Raw genomic sequence first — 14,477 nt, forward strand, 5'->3', positions numbered from 1 at the left:
GCCCAACCGGCCAGTTTAAATAAAAAGACGAGCGATTCCATTCCGCTGGTCCTGGCCTCAACCCAAGATGGCTGGGAGGTCCGGGTGGGGGGTAGGGGGGATCTGTTGAGTCGAGCCCTGAAATACACCCCCCCCCCGCTCGCCTCTCTTGAAGCTTCAAAACGGGCCGCCGTGGCTGCTGCTTCAAGGAAGATCCCGGTTTGACGGGCGTCAAGAGTTCACTGGGGATGGTGCGTCATTTTCTGCTTTCTGTTTGCTGAAATTCTCCTCCCCGTCAGCCTGGCAGCAGAATGGACTGTCCTTTGAACTGGGGCCAGCAAGAACAGGTGGCCAAAGAGACAGCGAGCAGCGGCGGGATCATAATTCTGCCCAATGCCTTGGGTAGAAAGAGGCTTCCCCTCTCCCTGCCCTAAATCCGGATCTGTTACGCGGGGTATAGAAGGGGACGCGGCCGAAGAACCTCGCCGACAGGGACGGCGGTGGACTTCTGCTTGGGAGCCTTGTCCCGGGGGTGGTGAGGACACCACACAGAGGGCTCAGGACATCTCTGCTCTCGGCCTCTGGGTGAGTTCCTTGCAAGGGCTCCTCGCTCAGGGTTACCTGCCCAGGTCAACTCCAGTGGAGGTGGTCCAACCAGCTGGTTTGGGTGGGTGGGTGGGTGGGTGTTCCCCCCAAAAGAAGCCCATGGGAGACTTTTCTGGTGTAAGCCCAGTTGATATTGGCAGCTAAGTTTTCAAGGTACCACTGCCCACCTCTGCTGTGGGCTGCTTGATCTCAAAACATCTCCAGAACTTGCTGGAGGACTTCAGCCAAATCCTTCTAACGGTGGTCGGGCAAGGCGAGATAAAGCCAGGGTTGGCTTGGTTGAGGGTAACCAGGGGTGAGTCTCCAACCTTCGTTTTGTGTTGCATGAGCTTTTTCTAGATGGGACCATGGCTCGGGAGTCCACAAGGCCCCACATGGTCCCTTCTTTCTGCTCAGCTTTCGGCCCAATCTAGTGGCCGGCATCTAGAACCTTGGAGGTGGTCTTTTAACTCAGCCGCTCTGACCGGCGCTAATCTGCACTTCTCCGGATTTTCTGGATCCGTGGATTATCTGCCGTCAAGTCGGACGACAGCTCCCGGGGACGACAAGTATACATTTCCTCCATGCTGGGATTTTTCTAGGGTGCATGAAAAAGTTTTGGAAAAGTGGGATATCGTCTGCAACTGCATGCAGGGATTCCTGGGGGGGGGGGCGCAGAGGGTCTTACTTTTCTGATGCATGGCAGGGCTATTCGGGCCACGGAATGATTTCCAAAATAGCGGAAAGGCTTAACCGATCGAGAAGGGAAGACCTCGCGACGCGGCACCAACCGAAGGCCAAACGCAACTTTATGTAACGAGGAGTTTTCCTAAGGTCTCCGCGCCGATGGTGGGGTTAAGAAATAGTAGAATGGAATGGAATAGAATGCAGAGTGGAATAGAATGAAGAATAGAATGGAATGGAATGGAATGGAATGGAATGGAATCGAATGGAATGGAATCGAATGGAATGGAATCGAATGGAATGGAATGGAATAGAATGGAATGGAATGGAATAGAATGCAGAATGGAATGGAATGGAATGGAATGGAATGGAATGGAATGGAATGGAATGGAATGGAATGGAATGGAATAGAATGGAATGGAATGGAATAGAATGCAGAATGGAATAGAATGCAGAATGGAATAGAATAGAATAGAATGGAATAGAATGGAATGGAATAGAATGGAATGGAATGGAATCGAATGGAATGGAATCGAATGGAATGGAATGGAATGGAATGGAATGCAGAGTGGAATAGAATGAAGAATAGAATGGAATGGAATGGAATGGAATAGAATGGAATAGAATGCAGAATGGAATAGAATGGAATAGAATGGAATGGAATGGAATGGAATGGAATGGAATGGAATGGAATGGAATGGAATGGAATGGAATGGAATAGAATGGAATGGAATGAAATAGAATGCAGAATGGAATAGAATGCAGAATGGAATAGAATAGAATAGAATGGAATAGAATAGAATGGAATGGAATCGAATGGAATGGAATCGAATGGAATGGAATCGAATGGAATGGAATAGAATGGAATGGAATAGAATGCAGAGTGGAGTAGAATGAAGAATGGAATGGAATGGAATAGAATGGAATGGAATGGAATAGAATAGAATGCAGAATGGAATAAAATGGAATGGAATGGAATAGAATAGAATGCAGAATGGAATAGAATGGAATAGAATGGAATGGAATGGAATGGAATGGAATGGAATAGAATGGAATAGAATAGAATAGAATAGAATAGAATAGAATAGAATAGAATGCAGAGTGGAATAGAATGAAGAATCGAATGGAATGGAATCGAATGGAATGGAATCGAATGGAATCGAATAGAATCGAATGGAATAGAATGGAATAGAATGGAATGGAATGGAATAGAATGCAGAGTGGAATAGAATGGAATAGAATGGAAAGGAATGAAATTGAATGGAATAGAATGGAATGGAATAGAATAGAATGCAGAATGGAATAGAACAGAATAGAATAGAACAGAACTGAATTGAACTGAAAGGGAACTTGGAAATCTTCTAGTCCAGCCCCCTGCTCAAGCAGGAGAATCTCTACCATTTCTTTTAGATTAACCGTGTAGATTAACAGACTCGGAAGGGACCTTAGAGGTCATCTATTCCAGCCCAACCCACCCCCACACCAAGCAGGAGACCCTACACCAATTTCTGACCAACGCAGTCCAATCTCTTCTCGAAAGCCTCTAGGGATGAAGCTCCCACAACCTCTGGAGACATGCAGTTCCTATTAGAAAGTTTCTCTTTAATTCCAGGTTCCTTCTCTCCTTAATTAGTTTCCATCCATTGCTTCTTGTCCTGCCTTCTGGTGCTTCGGAAAATAATTTGACCCCCCTCTTCTTTATGGCGTCCCCTCAAATACCGGAATCCTGCTACCCTGTCCCCCCCCCCCCAGTCCTTCTTTTCTCCAAACTAGCCAAATCCTGCAGCCGTCCTTCGTATGTTTTCGCTTCCATCCTCTTCGATCCTCTTCATTGCTGTTCCTTAAAAGGCCAGGAGGCTGGCATGGTGCCTCTCTTGGCACAATTTATTGATTAACGAAGCGGAAAGGGGAAGTGATTCCTTAATCAGCAGCCGGGCGGTGAATGAGGGCGCCGACTTGTTCCGTTTGAAAAAAATGCCTTCGCTTCTGGTGCCCCTCCGAGAAGGAATGGCCCAACTATATTAAGACACCCTCGCCGGACAATGCTAGTTGCCCGTTACATGATGTCATCTCCTACTCATCCAGGATTAAACCCTGGTTTAGGAGCAGAGAGGTCGCAGGGAGGCATGTAAGTGGCAGTGGAATCGAAGCAATATTTATTTTGGAAGTTGCAACGGGCACTGGAAAAAAAGTGACTTATGACCTTTTTTCACACCTACGACCCAGAATGTGGGTTGCTACGGGTTCGTACTGGTTTGGGCGAACCGGTAGTGGAGTGCTAGCTTCGGTGGCAGAACCGGCAGCGACCCAGGCTGGCCATGCCCCCCCCGAACTGATTCCCTGGTCACCGCTGGTGCTGCCAGCATGGTTTTTTTTTGTCCTTTTTAAATATTCTGCACATGCGCAGAACTATTTACAGGCAATTGTGCACACTGGCAAAGCTCACCCGCAGCGAACCGGCAATAACACTGGCAGCAACCCACTCTTACTACAACCATTGCCGCATCCCTGGCAGTGGTAGGTTCCTCTCCACGTCGGTACCGGTATGCTGCGCCTGGGGCCAGGCATCCTGGTCGTGCATCAGAGGTGGGTTCCTAACGGTTCGCACCGGTTTGGTAGAACTGGTTCGTCAAATCTACCGAACCGGTTAGAAGAGGTTCCACCAGTGGACCCGGAAAGCAGGCCACACCTACAGAAGAGGTTCCAAAATTTTTTGAAACCCACCACTGTCGTGCATGCATGCCGTGCGCACGTGTGCACTCCACCCAGTGCTAGTCGTAACTTATAAAGCCCTTCATGGTATTGGATCTGGGTACTTGAGAGACCGCCTGCTGCCAATTACCTCCCAAAGACCCATTAGATCGCACAGGGTCGGCCTCCTCCGGGTTCCGTCTACTAGCCAATGCCACCTGGCTACTACCCGGGGGAGGGCCTTCTCTGTGGCAGCTCCGGCCCTCTGGAACGAACTCCCCACAGTGATTCGGACCCTCACCTCTCTCCAGGCCTTCCGAAAAGACGTCAAAACCTGGCTGTGCCGGCAGGCCTGGGGTTGATGAGTTCCCCTCCCCTCTCGACCTGTGTGGTTGCGTGATTCTTGCTTATTTTAATTATCTGTATTTTGTTCTATGTTCCCCTTTTCCCCTTTTTGAGTTGTTCGCCGCCCTGAGTCCTTCCCGGAGAAGGGCGGCATACAAATAATAAAATTCAATTCAATTCAATTCACCGCCTCTGCTGCTCGTCCAACACCCAGCTGCTCGTCGGCGGTCGTGCAGGCACCGTGCGCTGTGCTCACATACGCAATTGGCCCGGAACCCACCACTGATCCCCGCACGCACGTAATCAAAATCCAGACCCTTTGCAATTGGTTCATATTTATTTTATTTTATTTGCCATTCAAGGTTTTTTTTTTTTTTTAATACAAATTACATGTGTTATAGGGACAAAGAGGGTCTGTCTTTTTGCATCCTCTCATTTACACTTTCTGCCAAATTATTCCCTTGCATTATTATTTTTTAACTTAAAAAAAAAATTCTTTGAATTTTTATTTTATACACATAAGCACATCAACAGAACACATAAACACATTAACAAAAATAACCACATAACTTAAAAACAACATAGGAACAATAAGTTCCATCGTAGATCATACCGCAGTTCCGAATCGGTTTCTTTCCAGTTAGTGTTTTCCCTTCTATACATTTCTACCTTGCGTTTGTAATCTCGTTATTCATTATCCATTTTTATATACATTCATTTATTTATTTATACTTAGCTACTTATGATCAAGTATTATTTACCTATATTGTGCTTTATATTTTTACTGTCATTTATTCTCTTACATACAGTTCTAGGTATACATTCACATAGTTATTCTTTTTCAATGCCATTCTTATATTGTTATTATTCCATTTATTTATTTATTCCATTATTCCATTTTGCCCACTTTGGACCAGGGGATAAATGGGGAACTCATCAAATTTGCAGATGACACCAAGCTGGCAGGAATAGCCAACACTCCAGAAGACTTAAGGCTCAAGATGCAGAAGGATCTTGATAAACTTGAACATTGGGCTCTATCTAAACAAATGAAATTCAATGGTGAAAAGAGTTAAGGTTCTATATTTAGGCAAGAAAAACGAAATGCACAGGTACAGTATAGGTGGTATCTTGCTCAATAGTAGTAGCTGTGAGAGGGATCTTGGAGTCCTAGTGGACGACCATTTAAATAGAGCCAGCCGTGTGCAGCAGCTGCCAAAAAAGCCAACACAGTTCTAGGCTGCATCAACAGAGGGAGAGAATCAAGATCACGTGAAGTCTTAATACCGCTTTATAAGGCCTTGGGAAGGTTGCTCTCTCTTCTCTGCACTCTTTCTAGAGTCTCCACATCCTTTCTACATCGTGGCGGCCAAAACTGAATGCAAATATTCCATGTGTGGCCTTCCCAAGGCCTTATAATTATTATCTTGGCTTCTTTGTGCAGCCTGGAGATACATAGAGATCAACCTGTTGTTTTGTCTCCTGCAGGAATTGATCTGAAGTCCCCGGAAAGGAGAAGGGTCAGTTTGGAAGATCTCTACGGGGCCCCCATTGTCTCAGGAGTATCTTCCAGAAGATGGAGAAGGACGGAGAAACCAGCAGCGTGCAGGATACTGGGGGAGGGGGAGAAAATGTCCTTCCGGAAGCTCCAGCCCAGGAGAAAGAGAAGCCAACAGACCAGGGCCCAGGTGAGAAAGAAGAGCCCTCAGGTGAGTCCCCGGATGTGAAGGACTCCCAAGAGGGACCCAAGGAGGATCAACGGAAGCCCCTCCACATCCAACACAGCTTCAGCTGCCCAGCAAAAGTGAGCAGGTAATATTCTTCTCCGCTATTTCCATTCATTTGAGGTCCTTCTGCCCGGAGGTCCACTTGCCCAACGGGCAAAGCCATGGTGGGGGGGCATCATCTTTGAAAATGGACTGGGGAGGCGGGGCGCAGGGGTGGAGTTCAGTGGGAAGAAAGGCAAGCGATTGGGTGAGGAGGGGGGTGGGGTTTTTTTGGGGGGGAGGGGGGAAGACTAGTGACTGCCCTGCAACCAGTTGGGCACTTGGGATGGATCCTACGTAGAAAGGACTCTTGACGGTGACCTTCGGCTCTGGGCTACCTGTGATCGGGATGAAGCCACCTGAGGCCTTGAGAGGATAAGGAACCTCTTACAAGGTGTAGAGCAGGAGGAGGAGGAGGAGAGGAGGAGGAGAGGAGGAGGAGGAGGAGGAGGAGGAGGAGGAGGAGGAGGAGGAGGAGGAGGAGGAGGAAGAGGAGGAAAAAGAGATAGGAGCAGAAGGAGGAAGAGAGGAGGAGGAAAAGGAGACAGGAGGAGGAGGAGGAGGAGGAGACAGAAGGAGCAGTAAAAGTGGAGGAGAAGGAGGAGAAGGAGAGGAAGAGGAAAAGGAGACAGGAGGAGCAGAAGGAGGAAGAGGAGGAGACAGGGGGAGGAGCAGAAGGAGGAAGAGAGGAGGAGGAGGAAGAGGAGGAGGAGGAAAAGGAGACAGGAGGAGGAAGAGGAAGAGGAGACAGGAGGAGCAGTAGAAGTAGAATGAGGAGGAAGAGGAAAAGGAGACAGGAGGAGCAGAAGGAGGAAGAGAGGAGGAGGAGGAAGAGGAGGAAGAGGAGGAAAAGGAGACAGGAGGAGGAGGAAGAGGAGGAGGAGACAGGAGGAGCAGTAGAAGTAGAATGAGAAGGAGGAAGAGGAGACAGGAGGAGGAGCAGTAGGAGGAAGAGAAGGAGGAAGAGGAGGAGGAGAAGGAGAAGGAGAGGAGGAAGAAAAGGAGACAGGAGGAGCACAAGGAGGAAGAGGAGACTGGGAGGAGCAGAGGAAGGAAGACCGAAGGAGGAGGAAGAGGAAAAGGAGACAGGAGGAGCAGAAGGAGGAGGAGGAGGAGGAGGAGGAGGAGGAGGAGGGGAGGAGGAGGAGACAGGGGGAGGAGCAGAAGGAGAAAGAGAAGGAGAAAGAGAAGGAGAGGAAGAGGAGATGGGGAGGAGCAGAAGGAGGAAGAGAGGGAGAGGGGGAGGAGGAGGAGAGGAGGAGGAGACAGGGAAGGAGCAGAAGAAAGGGGAGGCAGAGGAGGAGGAAGAGGAGACAGAAGGCCAAGGGGCGTTGGGCAGAACTATGAGCTTGCCGCTGCTCTCTCTGTGGCCCCCTGTGACCACTAAACGGTCGTAACTCGAGGCCTGCCTGTGCCAAGGCCTTTAGGAGCCCGGGGAGCCCACTTTCTAGGCTGCCCTTGTGGGAAGCCTCCATTCCGGGCTTTCTCCCACCTTGCTGCATTTGGGGAGGGGGCCTTTTAAAACCCTCAACCTGTCTCCTCTTTCCCTTTCAGCTTAGGAGATATCCCAGAAGAGACCCCCGGAGCCCCCAGTGCACAGACTCCCCAAGACCCCGTGGCTGCTTCTCCCTCTGCCCCAGAGCCCCCGGCTGCAGAGACCCCCAAACAAGAGGAGAAGGAGAAGGAGAAGGAGGAGGGGGCCCCAGAGCAGGTCCCGGAGCCGTCAGCGGAAGCCCCCAGCCCCACCACCCAAGAGAGTGACAGGACTTTGCCTGAAGAGCCCCTCCCTCCTGTTCCCGAGGCTGCGGGGGCCTCGCCATCCCCGGCAAGCGAAGAGACCCCCGGCCCTGAGGAACCGGGCTGCAGCCCCTACCTCACTCCAGATTTTGGCAAAGAAGACCCCTCCCTGATCTTGGGTAAGGTTGTCAGGGAATTGCTGGTTTCAGCCCCCCCCCCCCCCCCGGAGCGAAAAACTGATGGAAGGAGACCGTGTCCCTTCACAAGTTTCTAGTCCTCATGACTCATGAGGGCAGACGCAGGTCATCCTGGGCCCCTTATGACCGCAATTCGGACCAACATTTCCAATGCTAAATCAAGTTCAATGAAGTCCCTCCCGATTTTATGTCCCTTATTGCAGTGGTTGTTAAGTGAATCGGGTGGTTGTTAAGTGAATCAGGTGGTTGTTAAGTGAATCGAGTGGTAAATCTGGCTTACTCACTCACTTTGAGAGCCGGAAAGGTCGCAATTGGGGGAGTCACGTCACCCCAGGATGTTGCAATCATGGTGATTTACTCAAAGCCTACATTTTGATTACATGATCCTGGAGTATGTCAAGACGGTTGTAAGTGCGAGGACGGGTCGTAGACCACTTTTTTCAGTGCCGTTGTAACTTTGAACGGTCACTACAGAAATGGTCATAAATCGAGGATTCCTGCACCTGGAATTGGATTAACTTCCGCTTCCGAATAAAGGTAGCCCTTGACGGATGACGCTTCATTTTAGTGACTGTTCAAAGTTACAACGGCACATAAAAAAGGAAATTACGACCGTTTTTTTCACACTTACAGCGACCATTGCAGCATTCCCTCCGTCCCTCAGGGATCAAAATTCAGATGCTTGGCAACCGATTCATTTTTATGACCGTTGCAATATCACACCGTCCTTTTTTGCGCCCTTCGGACAAGCAAAGTCGATGGGGAAGCTTGATTCACTTAATAACGGTGCTGTTCAATTCGAAACTGCAGTGATTCGCTTAAAGACTGTGGCAAGCAAGGCTGTGAAACGGGGCAAAGCTCCCTTGACAAATGTCTCGCTTAGCAACATAAATTTGGGATGCCCCATTGCGGCCGTGAGTCGAGGACAGAGAGGAGGGGGGGGGTTCAAGCTATTTCCCAAAGCCCCCGAAGGCCAGAGAAGGAAGAATGGAAGGAAACTGAAAAAGGAGAGATTCAGCCTGGAAATAAGGAGGAATTTTCTGACAGTCAGAGCAATTAACCAGTGGAACTGCCTGCCACCAGAAACTGCAGGAGGTTTCAAGAAGATATTGAGCTGCCATTTGTCGGGGGGTGATGTAGGTAGGGTCTCCTGCTTGGGTGGGGGGTTGGACTGGATGACCTACAGGGTCCCTTCCAATCTGTTAATCTCTACCTATAGTACAGTGGTGGGTTTCAAATTTTTTTTGAATCTGCTCTGTGGGTGTGGCTTCCTTTGTGGGAGTGGCTTGTCAGCCATGTGACCTGGTGGGAGTGGCTTGCCGGCCATGTGTTTTCTCTCTCTCTCTCTCTCTCTCTCTCTCTCTCTCTCTCTCTCTCTCTCTCTCTCTCTCTCTCTCTCTCTTTCTCTCTCTCTTTCTCCTTCCTTTTGTCTCTCTGTCCCTTTTCCCTTTTTTTCTTTCATCTCTCTCTCACTTTTTTTTCTTTCTTTCTTTCTTTCTTTCTTTCTTTCTTTCTTTCCTTCTTTCTTTCTTTCTTTCTCTTTCTCTTTCTCTCTCTGTGTGAGTCTGTGTGTGTGTTTGTGTGTGTGTGTGTGTGTGTCAGTGGTGGGTTTCAAATTTTTTTGGAACCTCTTCTGTAGGTGGGGCCTGCTTTCCAGGTCCACTGGTGGAACCTCTTCTAACTGGTTCGGTAAATTTGACGAACCGGTTCTACCGAATAGGTGCAAACTGGTAAGAACCCACCTCTTGTTATAGTAGCAGCCAAAGAACAAAAGGCAAATTATACCAAGCTAAGTAAGCAAGGGGATAATACCTATTTATTTCATGACGCCATGTTTCCCTACTTTAAACTACAGTATGTGGACTTCAATTCCCAGAATTCCCCACGCCATTTACCCCCATTGGGTACAATGGCTTCACTTAACGGCCATGATGTGTTTGCCACATCTTGTAGTGGCAACATTTTGCTCAATGACTACTGCAAAAACGGTCATGAAAATCACATCATTCCCGTGAGCGACCTGCTTTATGACCATCACTATGTAATGGATAAGCTCCATTGAGGTCGTAAGTCGAGAACTACCTCCATTATCAGTGGAGATCAAATATGACACTCTGGCTGCGGTTAAGAAGGGATTTTTTTCCCTATAACTGATCAGAAGCTCCTTGGGCTAAAATACAGGGAGTCCTCGACTTACGACCACCAATTCTGTTGCTAAGCAAGACAGTGGATTTGGCCTCATTTAATGACCTTTCTTGCTGTTGTTGTTAAGTGAATCAATGCAGCGGTTCCATTAGTCACACAGTTGTTAAGTGAGTCTAACTTTGCTGGTTAGAAGGTCACAAAAGGAGATCACTTGACCCCCTTTTGCGCCCGTCGTAAATACGAGTCAGTTACCAAGCATTTGAATTTTGATCACGTGAACACGGGGATGCTGCAACGGTCATAAGTGTGAGAAACAGTCCTAAGTCACCTTTCCCCACTGCCGTTATAACTTTGACCGGTCGCTAAATGAAACGGTTGTAACTCGGGGACTGCCTGCAGAAATTCCTCTTTCTAATTGTGCCTCTCCTCCTAAATCTGAAGGGAGGCCTTGTTGTGAGACGAAGTTTCAAATGCAGAGAGAGAATATAATCCATGCATTGAGAAGGGGGAGCATCACCTTCTCTTGTGCATATTAATCAATAAAAGTAGAAATGAAATATAGTTTAGAGTTTAATGCCTGATTTGTTCAATCGCTTTTCATGCCTCATTCCATCTGAAAAACTGGAGGTTTTGTTTTGTTTTTTGAGAATTTTTAAAATTGTTCTAGTTAAACAAACAAAAAGCAAAAAATATCATCTTTCGTTACATCTTGTTATCACAATATTTTATTGAAAATTTGTAGAAAATTTTTTTTTTGCAAATATTTACCTCCCCTCCACTGCCCTCCGCACCCGAACCCTCTCCAACCTTCCCCCCCACCCCCCGACTTCCCAGAACCAATACAGGGTATAAATCTTTAACAAAGATGTTCTAAAATAAACTTTAAAAAAAGTTAGTATCCTCTTTCATTTGAGCTTTAACTCCTTTTTTGTTAGGCTAACTCTAAACAGACTATATCATTCCTCGCTTTTTCAATCATAAACTATCTGGAATTTCTTAGTCCCGTATTTATTTTGAATGTAGTCAATCCATCTTCTCCACTCCAGTTTATATCTCTCGTCTGAGTGGTCCTTGAGATATGCCGATATTTTAGCCATCTCTGCTAAGTTTGTGACTTTTAATGTCCATTCTTGAATAGTAGGCAAATCTTCCTTCTTCCAGTATTGCGCCACCAACAGTCTTGCTGCCGTTATTAAATACAAAATCAAGTTAGTCTCTATAACAGTACAATCAGTAGTTATACCTAACAGGAATAACTGAGAATTACATCTTGTTGAAAGCGAATCGATTGGTTACAAATATATTCAGTGCGTTCCTTACACCAGTGTTTCTCAACCTTGGCAACTTGAAGATATCCGGACTTCAACTCCCAGAATTCCCCAGCCAGCATTCGCTGGCTGGGGAATTCCGGGAGTTGAAGTCCGGACATCTTCAAGTTGCCAAGGTTGAGAAACACTGCCTTACACAATCCTTACGTAGGCTTCGTTCAAATCAGGTTGTACATTTTAAGTCAAGAAAGAAAAGTTATGTATTTTACTATCCTTGTACCATAATCCTCATTTGGTTACCTATGTTTAAACATGTTTTTATCTAGAATCATTTATATTAAAATACACAACCACCTACTGGCATTCATTTGCAATTTCAATAGATCTCTAATAACATTGCACCTTTATAACATATTCTAAAATTAATTCGGTTAAGTAAGATATCTAAGCATTTCCCCCCGCATCACACCTATATGTATCATTAAATATTGTCCATTAACATTTCATTGTTATTATTGTAATTAACTAAGGGTTATTTACTGTTTATCTCACCTCTCCAGGCCCACACAATATTATAACTTTATAGCCGTCTTTAAACAATGATTTATTAATAAGATTTATAGGACTTTTCCCTCAATCCCAATTTAGTTAATTACGTGCTAGGAAAATAAACATTAGACATCTAGGACAATCTAAGAGATGTTAACATTTCTACTTGACAATCACCCAAAATATACATTAGCATTTCTATGGCCTGGTTCAGAGATCGGACAGCTGCTTGCCCAGAATGACAATTATTATGCATTATCAGCTGATGATAATGTTATGGCATTATCATTACATACTTCATTCATTAAACATGAAACTCCGTTCACCGAACCTTTAAAAATGTATCACAAATCTTATTAACTGGCACAGATGGCTAATATGGGCTGCTGGCAGCATCCCAGGGATCGACCAGAGGTGGGATTCAGCAGGTTCTGGAGAACCGATAGCGGAAATTTTGAATAGTTCGGAGAACCGGTTAAATTCCACCTCTGGCTGGCCGCGCCCCCATCTATTCTCTGCCTCCCGAGTCCCAGCTGATCAGGAGGGAATGGAGCTTTTACAGCATCCTTCCCCTGCCACGCCCACCAAACCACACCTACCAAACCACACCCACCAAGCCATGCCCACCAAACCACACCCACCAAGCTATGCCCACCAAGCCATGCCCACCAAGCCACGCCCACAGAACTGGTAATAAAATAATAATAATTCCACCACTGGTATTGACCAATACCTAGATGTATTGTTGTTGTTGTTGTTGTTGTTGTTGTTGGTAGTGGTGGTCACACAGTCGGCCAGATGTTCAGACTGGAATTGGCATCTTTGCCCACCTACCGAGTCCTTCTCAGGACCTGAGATAGACGGAAGTGGCTGTTTGAGGGTGTTCGAGGTACCACATCACAGGATGGCAGCTTTTTCCAAGTAAAGCTGGCACTTGCAATTGACTGGCGGGGATTGTGTCAATGCCGAATGGTGTTCAAGGGACGTCCCAGATGTTTTGGGGTTGTAACCAAACCAAGGCACTTATCACTATTGTTTTCTTTGGCCACAGTCGTTCTATTTCTGTTTTGCGGTTCTTCGCGTTTTGTGATGCTCTCTGCTTCTTTCCTCTTCTCTTCTGCCGTCTCAAGCTCTTGCCGTGTCCACTATCCAGATTTGGGTGTGTGTGTGTGTGTCTTTCTTCATTGTTAAGTCAGGGGTGGTATGTGTATGAATTCTCCCCAGCTTCTTCATTTTCTATGACTTTCCCCATCCTGTGGTCCCGCCAGTTCTCGCTGGCAGACAAAAGGGGTTTCTTGCAGATCTTCCAATGCAGCGTTGTTGCTACTTTGCGGTGCCGCTGCTTGTGGTCAGTCTGGGCGATCCTCTGGCCGCTGCTTACCAGGTGATCCCCCGTTTCTTCGGTTCTTTATGGAGATGCCATTTGCTGTCTTTTCAGCTCTGGCCTTGAGTGCATTTGGTCTTCAGACTTGGTCTTGTGCAGAAATATAAATATGGAGTCTCTCTCTATATAGATATACATAATATAGTGGCAGCCATAACTTTCTCTGCCCCTTTCTTTTAAACACCTCCACCCTTCTCTCTCATCTATCTATCTATCTATCTATCTATCTATCTATCTATCTATCTATCTATCTATCTATCTATCTATCTATCTCTATCTATCTATCTATCTATCTAACTATCTATCTATCTATCTATCTATTATCTCTCTCATCTCTCTCTCTCATCTATCTATCTGTCTATCTATCTCTCATCTCTCTTCTTTCTATCTCTCTCTCATCTATCTATCTATCTATCTATCTATTATCTCTCTCATCTCTCTCTCTCATCTATCTATCTGTCTATCTATCTCATCTCTCTTCTTTCTCTCTCTCATCTATCTATCTATCTATCTATCTATCTCTATCTATCTATCTATCTATCTATCTATCTATCTATCTATATCTATTATCTCTCTCATCTCTCTCTCATCTATCTGTCTATCTCTCTCATCTCTCTTCTTTCTATCTCTCATCTATCTATCTATCTATCTCTATCTATCTATCTATTATCTCTCTCATCTCTCTCTCTCATCTATCTATCTGTCTATCTATCTCTCATTTCTCTTCTTTCTATCTCTCTCTCATCTATCTATCTATCTATCTATCTCTATCTATCTATCTATCTATCTATCTATCTATCTATCTATCTATCTATCTATCTCTGTTCTCTCTCATCTATCTCTATCTGTTATCTCTCTCATCTCTCTCTCATCTCTCTCTCATCTATCTATCTATCTCTCATCTCTCTCTTTCTATCTCTCTCTCCTTCTATCTATCTATCTATCTATCTATCTATCTATCTATCTATCTATCTATCTATCTGTTATCTCTCTCATCTAGCTCATCTCTCTCTCTCATCTCTCTCTCTCATCTATCTATCTCTCATCTCTCTCTTTCTATCTCTCTCTCTCCTATCTATCTATCTATCTATCTATCTCTATCTATCTATCTATCTATCTATCTATCTATCTATCTATCTATCTATCT

General features: G+C 45.9%; 1 protein-coding gene across 1 annotated transcript in view; it reads left to right on the forward strand.

Moving 5' to 3' along the window:
* The first annotated feature begins 232 nt into the window (after window positions 1-232).
* Window positions 233-14,477, forward strand: part of MYLK2 (myosin light chain kinase 2) — a 36,127-nt gene continuing 21,882 nt past the window's right edge. Inside the window, 3 exon segments of the mRNA XM_087720669.1 lie at window positions 233-564; window positions 5,773-6,096; window positions 7,605-7,966. Coding sequence (XP_087576795.1) covers window positions 5,861-6,096; window positions 7,605-7,966 — 598 coding nt within the window. The 5' untranslated portion in view covers window positions 233-564; window positions 5,773-5,860.

The sequence above is a fragment of the Thamnophis sirtalis genome, unplaced genomic scaffold, assembly GCF_051295495.1.
Source record: "Thamnophis sirtalis isolate CommonGarterSnake01/CBP01778 unplaced genomic scaffold, rThaSir2_p1.2 scaffold_7, whole genome shotgun sequence".
Taxonomy (NCBI): Eukaryota; Metazoa; Chordata; class Lepidosauria; order Squamata; family Natricidae; genus Thamnophis; species Thamnophis sirtalis.